The sequence below is a fragment of the Crinia signifera genome, chromosome 1 (genome assembly GCF_055691185.1).
Source record: "Crinia signifera chromosome 1, ASM5569118v1, whole genome shotgun sequence".
Taxonomy (NCBI): Eukaryota; Metazoa; Chordata; class Amphibia; order Anura; family Myobatrachidae; genus Crinia; species Crinia signifera.
Window position 1 is genome coordinate 145,248,748 of NC_139217.1, and position 19,867 is coordinate 145,268,614.

Sequence of the window (19,867 nt, forward strand, 5' to 3'; positions counted from 1 at the left end):
ACTAGGGTATACCAAGGTAGCTGGCAAAGCAATTATTTTGTTAGTTTTCTCCAACAACTTATTGCTTTTGGGTGGAAAGTTACATTGATTAATTTGGTCTCTACACACGGAGCGATGTAGAGGCATTTTCTAAGCGATCTAGTCAGATTGCTTAGAAAATGCCCCTTAATCTCTACGTGTGTGTAGGCCCCATTGGGGAGTTCTTAGTAACTTGAGACATACTGTATCTACTAAATATGTTGAAGAAAAAAATATCACCATTGTATAAAACGTCGGTGTAATATATCAGTTTGGTTGAAATTTACTTTTATTCCTTATATTTTACAAAGTTTTTCCTTTGCTGAAATGATCAATGTTGTAGTGTTCAAAAGCATTATCTGTTAGACATCAGAGACTCGCATAGTCCACCGTCCTTAAACCATGAAGACCTGCTTTTAGAGAGAGTTCACTGATAGTAAGAACATTCAACTAAATAGAAGTGTGGGTGGTTATAAAGCTATGGGGAACATCAGAAGGATGGGAAATAACTGTGAAAACGGAATATATGAACTGAAAAAAAAAATGATCTGTAGGCAGTAATTGAAGCAATACAACATCTATTTTGTGCATGCAGTATTTTATATAACTTCAGGATAGGAATGGATGTAATTTAAAATATATATGTTATTCAGAGATATGGTTCCCAGTTTGATACTTTTCTAAGCTTTCTATATTTCTATTTTTTTAGGCACTGATTTATGTTTTATCCATTGGCTTTCTGATATTTTACTTTGGTGAGCGGTTAATGTATGCTGCACAAAAGCATAACATTTATTCTGTATTTTATCACATTGAGAATTTCTTCTTTTGATCACACAGCTGAACGTATGTCGCCTCAACAAAGATAGTAAGAAAAGAAATACATTTAAATGGGTTTAAGGGAAATGAGGCATACACATTAACTTGGCTGTGCTATGCTTAAAAAGAAGTCATGATCTTCAGTACGTACAGTATGGGCTGCTTACTATGTTGCATGCAATATTCTTTTAATTGGTTTAAACCTATTTGCAGTAGTTTGGAGACGTTAAAGATAAAGGAACAAATAATAATAATAATAATAATAATAAAAATATCAATAATAATTAAGAGCTATTGCCATAACCATCCCCTATACACTGTGGAGACAGATTTTGAGGGTTGAACCAGCATGCATGGCAATATAGACCGAATCATCCAGTATTATTACCAAAACTGAAGCATGAAACATCACAATAGGTAGGCATTATTTAACACAGAGCAAGTCAAAATGAATAGACTGTGCCTCATTAATGATCAATTTCTTATGAATTAATAGACTGGCTACTGTTTTTGTATTTAAATAAATTCATTTTCAGTAGTCACTGGCCATTAATCTTACCTATTTGTCACAATTTTTGAAGGCAGCCATGTGTGTGGTCTAGTGCAGTTGTTCCCAACCTGGGGTACTCGTACCCCTGGGGGTACTCTGCAGATTCGTTCAGGGTGCTTGAAAATAATATTGGTAATGGTGGTGGAAGAAGTGTCCTATTGCTGTGGATATGAACCACGTTGTGTCACTTGGTTCTGTCTGCAACGTCATCAGTGTCTCCTCATGCTTTTACCCGTCCAGTATTCACTGGAAGCTACCCGCGGTGCCCTCAGATATCAGCAATCATCTGTCCTGCACACAGGTGGAGGAGACAGCGGTATCAATCCTACAGGTGTTACCGGGAACTCCGGAGACAGTACACAGCTAGCAGCCAGACACAGAGAACTCGATTACTAACCGTACACTACTTCTCTGCTTCTCCTTATTATAAGGACATGCATACCGCTCACTTCCGAACCACTCGTATGTGCTGTGGATTTTTCATATTTAGGGGAGGGGGTACTCATAAATGAAAAGCCTAATCAAGGGGTATGGGAGAGAAAAAAGGTTGGGAACTGCTGGTCTAAAGGAACAAATGTCACCGAGTGGATTAAAGTACTTTGGGCCTTATTCTGGTCGTTGCGTAAATTTCCGAATTCTTTCGGATGGCGTTTTTTAGCCGTCTGCGCATGCGTGGGCAACGCTATGCGCATGTGCCACGCACGGTCTCTGTACTCGTTCTCACTAATACCGTACAGAAATGTGCACCGCATTCACTCGGGAAATATGGGCGTAATATGGGCGTTATTCGGAACTACACAGGGGCATAGTTTCAAAGTGGGCTAAACTGGGCGTAAACATGGGTGTACACGAGGGAGTGCACTAATTCTGGTAGGCGCGCATTCGGACAGAACACCAACTGCAAACAAACCAACAGGCAGGAAATATGCGGTCTTCATAAGCAAGTTTCACTTTGCGGACACCACTCGGTCATGCGCTAGGCATTCGGATCGCCCAATTAGTGCGGCCGCACCTGAACCACTGTCAGCTGAACACAATACAATCCACTTCTCTACTCATTACTCATTAATTACACTCTTTTCATTGCTTCAGTTGGAACCATTGCAGCCTAAATGGACCATTACTAAACACACAAATATATGCTGAAAGCACGGCTGCATTTTTTACACACATTTACACTGCAATTGATGACCAATAAAAACAATCCCTTTTTAATAAGGTGGCCTAATTGCATAAGTGTGTCATGTGTGTGATGTATGAGTTCTGATGATAGTAGTATGTTTTGTGGAAATACACCGCATCGGTGCGTACGTGCAGCTTCACGTCCGTTCTGACGCTGTAAGACCGTGCAGAATCTTTGTGTGTCCACCGCACACGCAAGGTTTAAATGTAGTCCGGAAACACGCCCTCTTCTTAAAGTGTAAGTCCCTCCGAATGCGGAGGACCTGTGGGCGTTTCTTCTTACAATGTCTGCACAGCGTGACGTGTTGTCCGCTCCGAAAGAATTCGGAAATTTACGCACCAACCAGAATAACCTCCTTTGTGACATTTACTATCTAGATAATTTCGCATTGATAACACATTTTCTTTAAAGTTGCAAATAAGTTTGTACACTATAATAGAATTGACGAGAATCAAATGGTCACAGACCCTTAAATCTGACAATGGTGGATAGTATCTCAGCTGTGAGGTGGCAGAATTGTTAAGAAAATAAAGAATAGACAAACAATTGAGCATTTCCTGCATCTGAGTCTAACAGCGTCAGTGAATGGACCCACTGTACTCTAGTAGAGAGTGAAGCATATTATATATACTAAAGAACTCAGGCTTTTAAATGCAGTTCTAAGTGCAAGCCGTGTCCACAGCAGTTTATCTCAAGAACCATTCCCCTACAGCTGTCATAAAGGACATAACATTATAGGGCCCACATCAGAGTTAGATTTGGGTGAGTTATTTTGTTTCTGTGCAATGTAAATACTGGCTGCTTCTTTTTTTACACTGCAATTTAGATTTCAGTTTGAGCACACCCCACCCAAATCTAAATCTCCCTACACATGTTACATTTGCCCTACCTTCAGTGCAGCATGGTTTTATCCATTTGAGAAAAAATGTGCTTTGCGATAAAGTCTGAATTAGGCCCAAAGTGTGGTCAAAGAGAAAACCAAGTGTAAGACATCTCAGAACTTTTTGAAGTAAAGCTTATATGTACAGTATATCCTTAATCTAGTTTTAATACAACCTGTACTATACTGTATATTGAGTTGCCTGGAATGAATGAGCCAACAGGACCAATACATCTCTGTTATCATTGGATGTTTTTTTGGGGGCATTTTAGTTGCAATTTGATATGACTAGGAAGCATGAGGAATCTGGCCTGATTAATATGATATACTGTAGAACACTGGCGTATTGTGTGTGTCCTTAGGGAAAAAAAGCTCCCTCTGCTCATTGTAGCACTTCATATACAGACTCAGTTGCACACAGGTATACAAGTGCTATAAATTAATAAGCACAGCCTTCTTGTGCATCCTTGTCTCACCTTTTTGCAAATAAGATGTTTTTTTTTTTTATATAAATAAAAAAAGACAGATGCTAGACAATTCTCAGGGGACCTGGCATGCCAAGAGGGACCTATTAGCATGACTGCAGCAATGATGCTTTAGGGCTCATCTGTATACCAAAAGCAGTTAGTGAAGTACATTATGCTTCACTATTGCCATGAAAACAAAGGTTACAGATTGTAGAATCCAAATTCTAGTAAGATTGTCCAGTTCAGTGATGTTAGCTTCAAGGAAACAGCACAAGTTGTAGAAAATCTGGAAGTTGATATGTAGTTTTTCTATGTTCCTGGAATTGGAGATGAAACCGAGTCATATACTATCTGCATAGAAGTTAAGTCACAGAATAAATCTTCTGCGAGCGCAAATATTGGAATGCCACCTAAGAGGTATGAGGAAAAATATGCAAACATCACATTCAGAAGCCAATGTCAAGGTCATTTTGTGTAAGTCAATATCCAAGATAGGAAAATAAACTTTGCAAGATTTTAGATTCACAAGTGTTAAAGATGCCAAGCTTGGTAACAAAGACAGCAGTCCCAAGTTTGTGAGTCAATAGACAGTTTCCATGGTCTAAGATGTCAGCTAGGGGACTCATACTGATATGTTTATCAAGAAGACCAGACCAGTGTTGCATGATATGCTGATATTTTGCTATGTGTCTAACTTTACTTTTCAGTAGGATCTCGGTGAGAAAGCTGAAATTAAATGTCTGTGTAAATTGAAGAAGCTGGTAGAATATATGTTGGGCACTAGGACAATGCTACCAGCTGTCTTCAATTCTGATGTATTGCTGCAACCATCTTGCAGATCCCTAACTAGTGAGATATGATGTGGCAGGATAGAGACTCTCCTGCTTAGCACAAGAGAGACCTCAGTGAATACCTGCATGAAGCTGTTTCAGCATTCTCCTGATGAGCTTTATCGACCCCTGCTATGTTGAAACATCAATCCATCAGAACCAGTATGTTACAACAGTTAGTACCTGTTATACTTTAATAAACCACACCACTGGTTAAATAACTGGGCTGTTCATAATTTAAGTCATCTTCTGATGTATGCCTAAATGACTCAAAAACTAAATAACACCTGCACACACCTAATTACCACTTACAGTAGGTATTCTTGTTCAAATTGGAGTGGGTCAGAGGCAATAACTGAACAATTTTGGCACTTCTGTACAGCATACCCTCCAACATGACCCATTCCATTAGGTACAAAATGCTCTGTTCCTGGACTTCCCTGCCAGTGGCAGTTACAGAGGTTGGACTCCAGCAAAGTCAAAAATTCAAAGAGGGGGGTCACATCAACTGCCAGTGAGTCCAGGACAGAGATTTTTGAGGTGGCAGTAGGTGTAGCTCCCTTTTTGAATATTGGACTATGCTGCAGCCCCACCTCTGTAACTACCACTGGTAAGGAAGTCAAGGAACAGAGCATTTTGTACCTGATGGAATGGGTCATGTTAGAGGGTATGGTACAGTAGCATCAGGACTGTGATCACAAAAATCTCTGATGTAATGAGGGCAGAGCCTAATAACATATTCACAATTATTATTGTATCACTCTGACCATTATACCATAGACCTCTCTTGCTTGCCAACAATCATATAAACAAAAGGGGTCAAAGGTCTCGAAACACTATAACAATTATATAGTCTCTGTGATACAAGCTAGCATTCAGTTAGTTGATGTGCTCCTGATTCCAGTGTCTTCATGAAAATACTGTAGACAAATAGGAGCATAGTACATTTTTACCCCCAACTTCGCAATTAATCAAGTTATTAAGTTATTATAACACTTTTTGTGTCTGCTTCTTCACCAGTTTTAAGTTTTAATTTCATCTGCTTTGCCAAGTTTATCAGCATTGAGAAGTTCTATAACATCACATACTGTATATGTGCATTTATTACACTTATGAACCTGCATCCCTAGTTATTATGCCGCTTTCAGTAACTACTGTAATACAATTCTGTGACTTATGGCTTATACAATAAATGTTTAGCTTAGACACTCAATTTATTGTTTTTATATGTAAAATCATATGTTCACTTCAGTGGATGTCTTGCAAAAAAATAAATCCATATTATTTAAAGAAAACATTAAGCAACATGATAAAAAAATATTGGACCAATCCAATACCAGAAATTTGTTTTTAATTGACCTTACTTTTTTTAATAAAAAACAAAACAAAAGTTACTGTTCTATGATAATAGGACATTTATGACCACTGTATTGGATACATGTATTTGCTTTGTTAGTTTTGCAGCTTAATTTTTTAATACTATAAAATATTATAAGCCCTAAAGACTAATAAAAACATAAAAAATATATTGCATTAGGTTATCTTAATTCATGCATGAGAAGACTAATATAATCTATAAAATTAGTGCAAACAATGCTGCTCTGGCATTTGTGTTGGTTAAATACCTAATTTTTCATAAACCCTAATGTAAGTCATAGGTGCCGTCTAATCAAACCTAATCAACACTTAAACTTCAAAAGTAATTTCCTATGATTTCTGAATCTTCTAGCTATTGTAGTATTATCCGTTTTAAGTCTAGACAGATAACATACGGTATTGATCTTTGTTCCTGCTTAAAATCAGAGCACACCTTTTGGACAGACTGCTGTTTGAATACGAATGGATTGGTAATTCTGCAAAGACCTAAATATAACCAATCAAATCTAAATGTAGTAGAATGTTAAATCATGCTTATAAAAATAATTTAATTAAACATTTAAATGGTATACATTAAACCAATTTATTACACAATCCTTCTGATTATCTATAAAATGAACTCCAGTTTTGAATATACTTATGCACAGCATCAAGTGCTACAGAGTGTGTTGACAGTTATAGTGAAGATACTAAAATAGACCAATGCAGGTGTACAGGTGTCAAAAGATAATGAGAATTATAAGATACAGAAGATAAAAATAAACAAGCGTAAACATTGCGAAACGCAGGTCCGGGGTACACTTTGATAAGAACTTATTTACCTGTTATAGTTATAATCCATTTAGTATCTATCATGATCAGCATTGAGAGGAGCTCTCATTATATTGGAGCAATATTTTGGATACTTACAGTACCTTGTCTGAGTTTCAAAGATTTGGTGTATTTCTTAGATTTGTGGATACAACTACTTCTCCCTGCCACTGTTGAACTCTTATTGTATACTTCCCTTCTTATTTTTGCGGGACTCTCATTGTGTGAGGGTGGACACAGTTCCTGGCTATTCAGATGGCAATCACTACACGGCATCCCAGCCACATCCGGTCATCTTCCGCTGCCCAGTCATCCAGTGCTATTTGGATGCCAGTCACTGCCTGGCTTCCCAGCTGCATCTGGACTTCTTTCATCTGTCGCTGCTTGGCTGTCCAGCCAACCCTAGTTCGGTCACTACCAGTGAGTCACATGCTAACCAATAACAGTCATTGTGAGCGTACCACCTGGCTTCCAGATACCAGCTGCAATGAGTGTATCATCTCCTGTCCCGTTACTGTAGCTGTTTGTGGGTTATCCATCTAGATTCCATCTAGATTCCAGCAGCTATCAGTGAATCTTCCGCCATCCTTTTACCAGCCACTTCCAACTGGCCATCAGCTATCCGGACTTGGTCGTTATTAGCACATTATTTATTTATTATTACTTATTATTTATTAACAGTTTCTTATATAGTGTATACATATTCCGCAGCTCTTAACAAAGAATATTTGAACATTAACATCAGTTTTTGCCCCAGTGGAGCTTATAACCATCTATATTCCCTATCACATGTACACGCACACACAGACATTCTGGGTTAATTTTGTTTGGAGCCAATTAGCCTACCAGTATATTTTTGGATTGTGGGAGGAAACCGGAGTACCCGGAGGAAACCCATGCAAGCACAGGGAGAATATACAAACTCTGCACAGTTAGAGCCATGGTGGGGATCGAACCCATGCCCCAGCACTGTGAGGCAGTAATGCTAACCATTACATCATCCGTACTGCCCATTATCAGCAATATGGTTACCAGATTCCTTAAAAGTTATTTCCAGTGTCCATGGATCCTTTTATTTTGCCAAGTTAGCTATCCTGGTTGCCTTAAGTTATTTCCAATATCCCTGGATCCTTTTATGTTGTCGTCAGCCATATTGAGCTTTTATTATTCTGGCATCCACAGAATCCACTACTGGTCTGGTATCCCATTGAATACCTTAGAGCAGGGGTGGCCAAACCTGTCCTCAAGATCTACCAACGGTGCATGTTTTTCAGGCAACCTGTGGATCTATAGTAGGAATGACTGCAGCATGTTTTAAAATGTGATAGTTAGTAATGACTACAATGAGTTAAAAAAGAAGAATTGCTATTTATGCGCCAATACTTTTTTTGGGGGGGAGGGGAGCAGCTCTGATAAGGTAAAAATGGTAATTGGATAAAAATAAAATCAAAGCGCTGGGAGCAACTGGAGTAGAATGGATAAAAATAATAAAAATAAAAATAAAATTAAATAAAACAAAATAAAAAACAGAAAAAAACAATAAACAACAAGTAAAGAAGAGTTTAAAGTGAAAGGAGAGCGATAAGGTAAGTATGCAAAACCAATAAAATAAAAATTGATAAACAACGGCTTTTTATGTTTAAGCTCTTTTTTGAGAATGTGGCAAAGTCTTTTAGCGAGTGTCTCTGAGACCTTTCAGTACAGTGAATAGCTGACTAGCCCTAGCTAAGATACCGTGACGGGATGCGGCTTTCTCTCCACGTTCGGAGTCCCGTGCGGCGGCTTCCGGCTTCAGCGCTTGTACTTCCGGTGACAGATGGCAGACGTGTCTCGCTCCTGGCTTTGCTGGCTCCAATGCGTTTCGTGCTTGCGCACTTAGTCATGGATACCTGTGCTGGATCTCCACCCTCTATTTATGGGGTGTTTTTTTTTCTTTTTTCAAAAAACTTTATTTTGTAAAAAACGGAACTTGCGGCAGGAAGTTGTATAAAAATGGAGGCAATCACATGTTGGGCTCCATGTAAAATATGGGTATTGCAATTAGAGAAGTTTAGTAAGTAGATAAAAGTATAGAAGTAAAGATTGAAAAATGTATAAAAAGGAGACAAGATAAACGAATAAAAATAAATATATAAAGAAAAAGAAAAATAAAATAAAAATCAAAACGACTAAAAACAAAAAGTATGTACATGGCAAGAATTTTGGGGAATTTTTTTGTCCTAGTTATAAAAAACTCTTGATGTCAAAGTCTATATTTAAGCTCTGTTTCAGGACCCTCCCAGATGAAGAGGAGGTCATCTTCATCTGGGAGGGTCCTGAAACAGAGCTAGAAGAATTCCTACTGTACATGAACGAGAACCAACATGGTCTAGAGTTCACCTCGACCACCAGCAAAAACAAATATAAAGAGATTTATATTGAAGACAATTGCATCCAAACCAAAAACCATACCAAAGAAGTTAGTGGAAATAACGCCTTATCCATAAAAAGTAACCATCATCCACAATGGCTCAAAAATATTCCAACGGGACAGATAAGAAGGGTAAGAAGAAACTGCACAAAAAAAGAAACGTTCAGAGAAGAAAGCCAAAAAATGAGGACCAAATTTTCCCAAAAAGGCTACAAAAATAAACAGTTGCAGGAAGAACAAAAAAAGATCGAAAACATGGACAGAAAGGATCTCATAAAATACAAACCGATTGAAAACAAAGAATATGAACTAAATTTCATCACGCAATATAACAGCCAACATCAAGAAATAAACAAGATATTAAAGAAACACTGGTACATATTAAAATCAGATGACAACCTAAAATACATCTTACAAAATGAGCCTAAAATCATTTTAAAAAAAGCTAGAAACTTGAAGCAAGAACTAACGAAGAGTTTCATTTCACCAGAAAAAACTAAAATTCAAAAAAATGAAGGCTTCACACATTGCCTAAACTGTTTGGCCTGCAAAACCACCAGACAAATACACACGAAATCAAAAAAAGAATTCAAATCCAATCAAACAGCCAAAATCCATCAAATAAAAGACTCAATATCCTGTGAGACCGAAGGCCTTATATACCTATTGGAATGTCCATGTGGGCTCCAGTACATCGGCCAAACGAAGAGGAAACTGAAAATAAGGATAAGAGAACATCTGTACAACATCAAAAAAGGATTACAAACACACAGTGTCTCAAATCACTTCCGGGAACACCACAATAAAGATGCATCATTGATCAAATTCATGGGAATCCAAAAAATTTACAATCACTGGAGAGGTGGAGACCATATCGCATCTTTACTACAAAATGAAACACAATGGATCTACCATCTGAAAACCTTACACCCTCAAGGCTTAAATATAGACTTTGACATCAAGAGTTTTTTATAACTAGGACAAAAAAATTCCCCAAAATTCTTGCCATGTACATACTTTTTGTTTTTAGTCGTTTTGATTTTTATTTTATTTTTATTTTTACTTTTATTTTTTAATTTAATTTTTATTTATTTTTTTATTTATTTTTCTTTTTCTTTATATATTTATTTTTATTCGTTTATCTTGTCTCCTTTTTATACATTTTTCAATCTTTACTTCTATACTTTTATCTACTTACTAAACTTCTCTAATTGCAATACCCATATTTTACATGGAGCCCACCATGTGATTGCCTCCATTTTTATACAACTTCCTGCCGCAAGTTCCGTTTTTTACAAAATAAAGTTTTTTGGAAAAAGAAAAAAAAACACCCCATAAATAGAGGGTGGAGAACCAGCACAGGTATCCATGACTAAGTGCGCAAGCACGAAATGCGTTGGAGCCAGCAAAGCCAGGAGCGAGACACGTCTGCCATCCGTCACCGGAAGTACAAGCGCTGAAGCCGGAAGCCGCCACACGGGACTCCGAACGTGGAGAGAAAGCCGCATCCCGTCACGGTATCTTAGCTAGGGCTAGTCAGCTATTCACTGTACTGAAAGGTCTCAGAGACACTCGCTAAAAGACTTTGCCACATTCTCAAAAAAGAGCTTAAACATAAAAAGCCGTTGTTTATCAATTTTTATTTTATTGGTATTGCATACTTACCTTATCTCTCTCCTTTCACTTTAAACTCTTCTTTACTTGTTGTTTATTGTTTTTTCTGTTTTTATTTTGTTTTATTTAATTTTATTTTTATTTTTATTATTTTTATCCATTCTACTGCAGTTGCTCCCAGCGCTTTGATTTTATTTTTATCCTAGTAATGACTACAGCTGTGCACCACCTAAGTAACCTGGAAAACGAGGACCGTTGGTAGATCTCAAGGACCGGTTTGGCCATCCCTGCTTTAGAGACTTTCCGGCATCCCTGGATTCCTGTAATACTTAAGTATTCCAGGATTGAGTACTTCAGAGACCTTCCAGCATCCCTGGATTCCAGTACTACTCTGGTATCCCCAGAATGAGTACTCTAGAGACTTTCCAGGATAACCAGATTCCTGTCCCTGTCTGGTGTCCCCAGACTAAAGTGCCTCCAGTTCCATTCCGGCATCCCCTGATCCAGTCGGCCTCAATGTAAGTCCAACCCTATTCTCAGCCATTGTATCCACCACAGCCCACTATGCTCATGACCGAGTGCTCATATCCTCGTTTTTGACACAAAAGTCATTGAGGATCTCTCCTCTCACGGATTTCATATAAACTCCACCACACACAAATATACATTGATTACTATGAGTATTAATTTTACTGTATCAGAAAAAGAATGCTACTGTCTACAGGATACCTCAAGAACTGCTATTGTATAAATGTAACTTTTGTATAAATGTAATTTTGCCTGATCTTGTTCATTCTATATGCATTTTATCTGTGCATATTCATTAATGCAGCCAGGACAGAAATGTGATTTTTAGTATAGTTTGACTGATACATTTTTATCTTCATTACCTTTATTTATATTATTCTCATTATCTATTTGTCACCTGTATACTGTCCCTGGTGTATTTTTGTATCTGCACTATAGCACTGTAAATGTCAACACCTTCTGTAGCACTTACAACTATGCATATTTATATTTAAAACTGGAGTACTGTACATCTTACAGGTTTACAGAAGCAATGTCTAATAAATGGTTTTAATTTATACCAATTAAAACATGTTTGAATACATTTCTTCTTGTCTGTGTGTCCCATCAAAAATAGTCTTCTTTTCTGTCCTTTGATGCTGTATGAATACGCCTGCTGTTTGGGTGCCCAAAATGGATTTTATGTACAACATAACCAACTACACAATATCTACAGTATTTGCACACATGGGTGAAAGGGCTTTGTTTAACCATTTCCTGTCCACTTAACTGGTTTTATTGCTCACAGGAAACATCATGAATGTGTACACTATAATGAAACTGCCCTCTCCCCCTTTTCTCTGATTATGCTATAACTCCTATTTACATGTGTAGGCAGAATTATAAGAAAACATCATTCATTTACCTATAATCTCTGTAATACACATGCATACAGTATATAAGATCTTTTCCACTACATTTTACATTTTAGACTTGTGAAGTATATGTGTGCTTTGATGATGACGATAATGATGATGTAATAATGCATTCATGGGGTGATTCAGCAAGAAAGATGTGTACAATTTTACATATGGTTGAATATATGCCTTATTGTCTGTGCAAAAACTGCATTCAAATTTGCATCAGTTCTGATATGTGGAAAAGTAAAGTTCTTCAACTCATGTTTTCACTCAGAGCACAGTTTGTCAGAGGAAACATTATTAGTGACTTTGCCCAAGCGTCTTCAATAGCAATGACTAAATACACAGTCTAATTTAGTACTTTATGCATTTCTGTTGTTTAAAATACCAGAGGAAGATGCAGAAGATCAGTGGCTTTGACTACCAGCACCTTTGCATATCTACCCCCAAATGTATAAATAAAATACCAACAATCCATAAATGAATGCAAGTACGCTATGTATCGGACATGTTACAACACATTTCCATTACATGTTTTAGTTTTACCAGAGCAAATTTCTTGTTGAGAATCATTTGTTCCACTAGTGAAGACTCATTATGGAAAAGATGCGGCTGCATGTGACTCCACATGTGAGGGAACCACCAAAACTCATCCACTGACCCCAACAAGAGGTCATCTCCTTTATCCTCCTTCTCAGTGCCTGAAATCAGAATAAAGGGAAACATAATTATTAAGGTTCTAACCTAAAGCTTATTAATAGAAAACATTTTGCTTAATAGCATACGTTAAATAACTACAAATATTACTGTTAAAGTAAATTAATTTAGAAAAGAGAAATCCACAAATAATGTAAATTTCATTATATTTTTTGGGGTAAAAAAGGAAACCTTATTTTGAATTAATTCTTAATTGCAAGAGGTCATGACTTAACTATTTGCTGTAACCAAAATTAAAATCATTACAATAATCTCTTGATGATTGCTATTTTATATTGCTATTTTATAGTACTTTTTAAATTAATATAATCTCTCTTATAATTAATATATTTTTATGTTATTTTTGAATGATACATAAATATTGATAATCATTTTTTTTTATTAATAATGTATATAAAATGGTTCATACATCTGTATACAATTTTGTGTGTTCATACACAGTAAAATAAAATTGACTTAATTAACATAATGTGCTGCTTTCACGAGACAACAGAAGATTCTTTTAGCATATATGTAGCCAGGGGGGACAGGTTCACACTCAGTAAGATAAATCATTGCCCTCTTGGTGGCATCTTGCACAAGCTAGATAGCGGGATTTCTAATAAAATTGTCTGCTCCTGTGTTTTGTACCCTCTTCTAGCACTCTAGAAATCAACTTAGGGGGTGAGGAGCAGTGGTCCCTCTAAGCTGTGCGCGTGCATTACAGACATTACAGACAGAGCGCACAAAGCAGCAGTGGTCCCTTTTTGCAGTTGTGGACTCAATTAATGTTTGTTTCACCCATTAACTACATTGTGTGCTGTGTTTTGAATGTTTGAATGTTTTAATATAATTTTGAAGTAAAGTTAACACAAATGCTGAACGTCATTTTCCAGTTATATATAAGTGGCGCACAAAAATTTAAATTTCCTTCCAAAGTTGCACAGCCAAAATTTTTAGCCACACACAGCCTTCATAAAATTAGAGGGAACATTGGTGAGGAGGTTCAAATTACTGTGGCTTGGGCCTGGGCAGCATGATGGGGATGGAACAGATTACAATCAATAGAATGTAGTCAGCATCCCAATAGTCAAGATGTGATGGTCACAATACCACATCCTGACTGTCAATATTTTGACAGGTTTAAGCTGTAGTCGAGGGGAGGGTTGGGTTAGGCTGCAGGAGGGGTGCGTCAGGGGGAGTGTAAGGGTTGCAATTCATTCCAAAATGTGCCCGGAGTCTGACAGTCCAGATGCAGCTGTTCAAATAACATATATATTTATATATATATATATATATATATATATATATATATATATTTTTTAGTATATGAATTAATGTACATGACTGCAGGATTTTCTGATCAGAAATTAATAGAGTTCTAAATATTCACATGATGATGACATTGGGTTTTGGATTATAAGTTCGGCAGTGTCTAGGTTGACAGTGTCTACGTCGACTGTATTGGTCAACAGGTAATATGTCCACTTATGTTGACACATAAAAAAAAGATCAACATGGTCTAGGTTGGAAATGACAAAATGTTGACACATGTTTACGGTCGACATGGGAAGAAATCACAAAGGTTTTTTAGTTTAATTGTCAGACGACCATCAAATGATTTCTCTCCCCTTCGGCAGCATGGGAGGGAATGTGTTCGCGGACATCCCCTTGCATGGTACTGAGGGTTTCAGAGCCAGTGGGCGGGCGTTCGGATATGCAGCATGCAGCGTTTATGGGCTCACTAGGCAGCAAATATACGCTGCTTTGTGAGCCTTGCAAAATCAGGCCCATAGTGTACTGTTCAAATGGAACAATTGTTTGTACAGTAGACTCTCCCGACAATACTTCCATGGATAATATAATGGTGTGTTGCTAATATGTGCTGGTTGATGCTAATAGATATATATCTGCACTTGTAAGCGGCTTTACTCCTTAATAGTCTGCCATCTAACCCTATCATCAAGGCTCTCCTGAGCTCTCTAGGTATGCTGCTGCATTTAAACAGAAATCAGGTTTTATTTTTAAAGCAAGAACTGGCAAGAGGCCTCAGGAAAGTACACATCTACATAATGTTCTTACAGCACAACAAAACAAGGTTTTTGCACATTTACAAAGGGGTTCATGCACTTCGAAATGTCTGCCTGTATTGCACCAGCTTTGAATACACCTAGTGATATTTAACAAATCTCTGAGTGCCTCTGTTTTTCTCATGGATATCTACCTATACCTTACAAACATATATTATATATATATAGACAGCTTGACTGCTGCACTGTGGAATTGCTTGCCGTGGTCGTGTGTATGTGGTCGTATGTATTTTTCTCTTAGCACACTAGTTTATGATTATTGTATTAATGTTTACATGAGATGTATCATGTTCCATGCTGATTTGTACATGTTTTTAAATGTATGTGTTTTTCACTGTTATATAGATGTGTTGCCTGGCAACCTGTCTCCCGACTCCGGAAGTACTGCACCCCAGTCGCGCTTTTCGGACTGCACATTGTACAGTGGCCATAAGGCTACCTGGAGGAGGCATGGGGCCACTACATTGGAGTGTTGGAGTGCCGGCTCATCAATATAAATATATATATACAGTATATATATATATATACACAGATGGAGCCCCTCTTGTCTTCGCAGGGACTGGTGATACTATCACCAGCCCCCGCCAGCGGTCGGAAGGAGGCATGCGTGCACGAGAAACCTGCAGGCCCCGTTCTGACAGAGCTCCCTGCCACCATCCGCCGCCTCCCCTACCACCATTGCCGGTCCCCACCGCCACCCCGAACCCCCTTAACCCTGCCAGTCTCCCTGAAGCAGAGACGTGCAGGGCCCTGCCGCCCAGCCGCTGAGAGACTGGGAAGCGCATGAGACACACGCGTGTCCCAGTCTGATGGAATCCCGCTCGCCAGCAGGGACATTCTGGCGAGCGCCGGGCAAAGAAAAGGGGGCTCCATCTGTGTGTGTGTGTATATATATATATATATATATATATATATATATATATATATATATATATAATGGGTCCAGAAGGTGGCCGGCACTCCATAAAGCTTGGACAAAAACAAATCGGGTGCCCTCCCAGGAGAGGGGGGTTAGACTCGCTCCAATATACAGCAACACAGACTGGTGGCACTCCAGAAATAAATACAAAAGTCAAGGGATAAGGTGATCCAACGTTTCAAATGTTATTACAACATTTTTCACACCCTGATGAAATATGTTGTAATAACATTTGAAACATTGGATCACCTTATCCCTTGACTTTTGTATTTATTTCTGCAGTGCCACCCGTCTGTGTTGCTGAATATATATATACCGTATATACTCGAGTATAAGTCGACCCGAATATAAGCCGAGGCACCTAATTTTACAACAAAAAACTGGGAAAACTTATTGACTCAAGTGGGACCCTCACTCGAGTATAAGCCGAGGAGGGCTTTTTCAGCATAAAAAATGTTCTGAAAAAGTAGGCTTATACTCGAGTATATATGGTATATATATATATATATATATATATATATATATATAGTTGAAAAGTAAACATACTTTTTTTTGCTTAATGCACTTACCTGTATGGTAGAATTTTCCAGAAAATCCCAGATTAAAAGTGAAATTTAGAACTTTAGATCTAAGTAACTTTTGTGTGTCAAGAAGAGCCTGTAAAATATATAAAAAAAATTCAGGAAGTCATCAAAATCTAATTTTAGGTTATAGAAATTGCTATAATCCACAATCCAAATATCTTGAAATTTGACCCAGCAGGAAATTGTTAAACAGAACCAGAACTAGAGCTTAAAGTGGTCCTGGAGAGTTGGTGGAGCTCATTTCCCCTGGATGATGGAGCCGCCAAGACCTGAGAAAGGGGGAGGTAGCTGCAGCTTCTCAGTGACACTAGTGCTTCTCAGTGACACTAGTGCTGCCTGCATCCTCTATTGATGTGGTGGAGGGGCAATCTTTTCTGTTGGAGCTACTGTGCGAAGGTGGAATTAGTTCCCCCTATCATTACAGGTGTTGTCACCCTGTTACCCCTCACTTTAACCCTTGACCATAACTATCACAACAAAATTATGGGCCATATCCTATTAGCCTAGTTCATTTTCTGGGATGATTTTAGGGTTGATGGAGATCATTTATTTTGGAGGGCAAAAAAGCACACTTAGTGGAGCAATGACACATGGGATAACACATAGAATCCAGGGTAAATTCCTGGACTCATGTGTTTTTGTGGCTTTGAGAGCTGCTTATTGAGGATTATGCTTCATGTGCATGAGTTACACAAAGCATAATGGGCCAGATGCGCCAAGCTTCAAATAGTGATTAAATGGAGAGTGATAAACAGCCAACCAATCAGCTCCTACCTGCCATGTCACAGACTGTGTTTGAAAAATGTCAGGCAGAAGCTGATTGGATGGTTGTTTATAGTGATGAGCGGGTCCGGATCTCCGAGATCCGGATCCGCACGGACGTCCTGAATCCGAATCCGGATCCAGGACGTCCGCGGACTCCCGCGCAGGCCCGGAGCCGAAATCGAGGCCCGACGTCACATTGGTGACGTCGGATTCTCGCGAGATCCGGATTACATAAAAGCCGGGACCCGCCGCCGCCATCTTCATTCTGTGGGGCGACGCAGAGCAGGCAGCAGTGCTGCCAGAGAGGGGGGTTTTATTTATTACTCCGTGAGGGGGGTTTGCTGGAGCGTTGTGTGTGTCACTGTGCTGCTTGCTGCTAAAGAGCTGCAAGTACAGAGGGGGTTTAATCATTTTTATTGTGCTGCTGGAGAGTGATTTTTTTTTCTATATTGCTGTAGCCTGCTCATCTGTAATTTGTGTCACTGCTGCTGCTACAGAATACTACAGACAGAGGGGGGTTTATTGTACTGCCGCAGAGGGGGTTTTCTTTCTATATTGCTATAGCCTGCTCATCTCTAATTGTGTCACTGCTGCTGCTAGCCTGCTACAGAATACTACAGACAGAGGGGGGTTTAATAATTTTTATTGTGCTGCCAGAGAGGGTTTTTGTGCTGCCTGGCTACCTGTTATATGGTTGTAAACACCTACCAGGCAGTCACCTCTGTTGTTGCCAGTGCCACTACCTTGTACCTACCTCTCAGAGTATATAAAAAAAAATAAAAAAAAAATTAAAAATATATAAAAATATAAAAAATAATAATGAAGTTGTTGTTGTTGCTGACACCACTGGCTGCCGTTAGATATCGCAGACTCAGTAATTAAATTTTTAACTGTGGTTTGCTGACGCCACTTGTTGTGTTACCTACCAGTGTATCCACTTTTGTATCTTGCTGCTGTTGTCACTGGCTAGTGACAACAACCAGCTGATATCTGGGTATCCAGTTTGCTGCCACTGCTGCCGTTACATATATCGCAGTAAATAACTCCGGTTTGCTGACGCCACTTGTTGTGTTACCTACCAGTGTATCCACAAAATAAATATTGTATCTTGCTGCTGTTGTCACTGGCTAGTGACAACCAGCTGATATCTGGGTATCCAGTTTGCTGCCACCGCTGCCGTTACATATATCGCAGTAAATAACTCCGGTTTGCTGACGCCACTTGTTGTGTTACCTACCAGTGTAACTATCCACAAAATAAATATTGTATCTTGCTGCTGTTGTCACTGGCTAGTGACAACAACCAGCTGATATCTGGGTATCCAGTTTGCTGCCACCGCTGCCGTTACATATATCGCAGTAAATAACTCCGGTTTGCTGACGCCACTTGTTGTGTTACCTACCAGTGTAACTATCCACAAAATAAATATTGTATCTTGCTGCTGTTGTCACTGGCTAGTGACAACCAGCTGATATCTGGGTATCCAGTTTGCTGCCACTGCTGCCGTTACATATATCGCAGTAAATAACTCCGGTTTGCTGACGCCACTTGTTGTGTTACCTACCAGTGTAACTATCCACAAAATAAATATTGTATCTTGCTGCTGTTGTCACTGGCTAGTGACAACAACCAGCTGATATCTGGGTATCCAGTTTGCTGCCACTGCTGCCGTTACATATATCGCAGTAAATAACTCCGGTTTGCTGACGCCACTTGTTGTGTTACCTACCAGTGTATCCACTTTTGTATCTTGCTGCTGTTGTCACTGGCTAGTGACAACAACCAACTGATATCTGGGTATCCAGTTTGCTGCCACTGCTGCCGTTACATATATCGCAGTACATAACTCCGGTTTGCTGACGCCACTTGTTGTGTTACCTACCAGTGTATCCACAAAATAAATATTGTATCTTGCTGCTGTTGTCACTGGCTAGTGACAACAACCAGCTGATATCTGGGTATCCAGTTTGCTGCCACCGCTGCCGTTACATATATCGCAGTAAATAACTCCGGTTTGCTGATGCCACTTGTTGTGTTACCTACCAGTGTAACTATCCACAAAATAAATATTGTATCTTGCTGCTGTTGTCACTGGCTAGTGACAACAACCAGCTGATATCTGGGTATCCAGTTTGCTGCCACTGCTGCCGTTACATATATCGCAGTAAATAACTCCGGTTTGCTGACGCCACTTGTTGTGTTACCTACCAGTGTATCCACAAAATAAATATTGTATCTTGCTGCTGTTGTCACTGGCTAGTGACAACAACCAGCTGATATCTGGGTATCCAGTTTGCTGCCACCGCTGCCGTTACATATATCGCAGTAAATAACTCCGGTTTGCTGACGCCACTTGTTGTGTTACCTACCAGTGTAACTATCCACAAAATAAATATTGTATCTTGCTGCTGTTGTCACCGGCTAGTGA

At 38.9% G+C, this 19,867-nt stretch overlaps 1 protein-coding gene across 1 annotated transcript in view; it reads right to left on the bottom strand.

Annotated features, from left to right (window-relative positions):
* The window catches only part of LOC146061508 (bifunctional heparan sulfate N-deacetylase/N-sulfotransferase 3-like), a 239,877-nt gene that overhangs the window by 117,881 nt on the left and 102,129 nt on the right, over positions 1-19,867 (bottom strand). Inside the window, exons 3-4 of the mRNA XM_083174470.1 lie at positions 16,660-16,747; positions 12,932-13,086 (exon numbers count right to left, since the gene is read on the bottom strand). Of these exons, the coding sequence (XP_083030596.1) occupies positions 12,932-13,086; positions 16,660-16,747 (243 nt within the window). The remainder of the gene's footprint in view (positions 1-12,931; positions 13,087-16,659; positions 16,748-19,867) is intronic.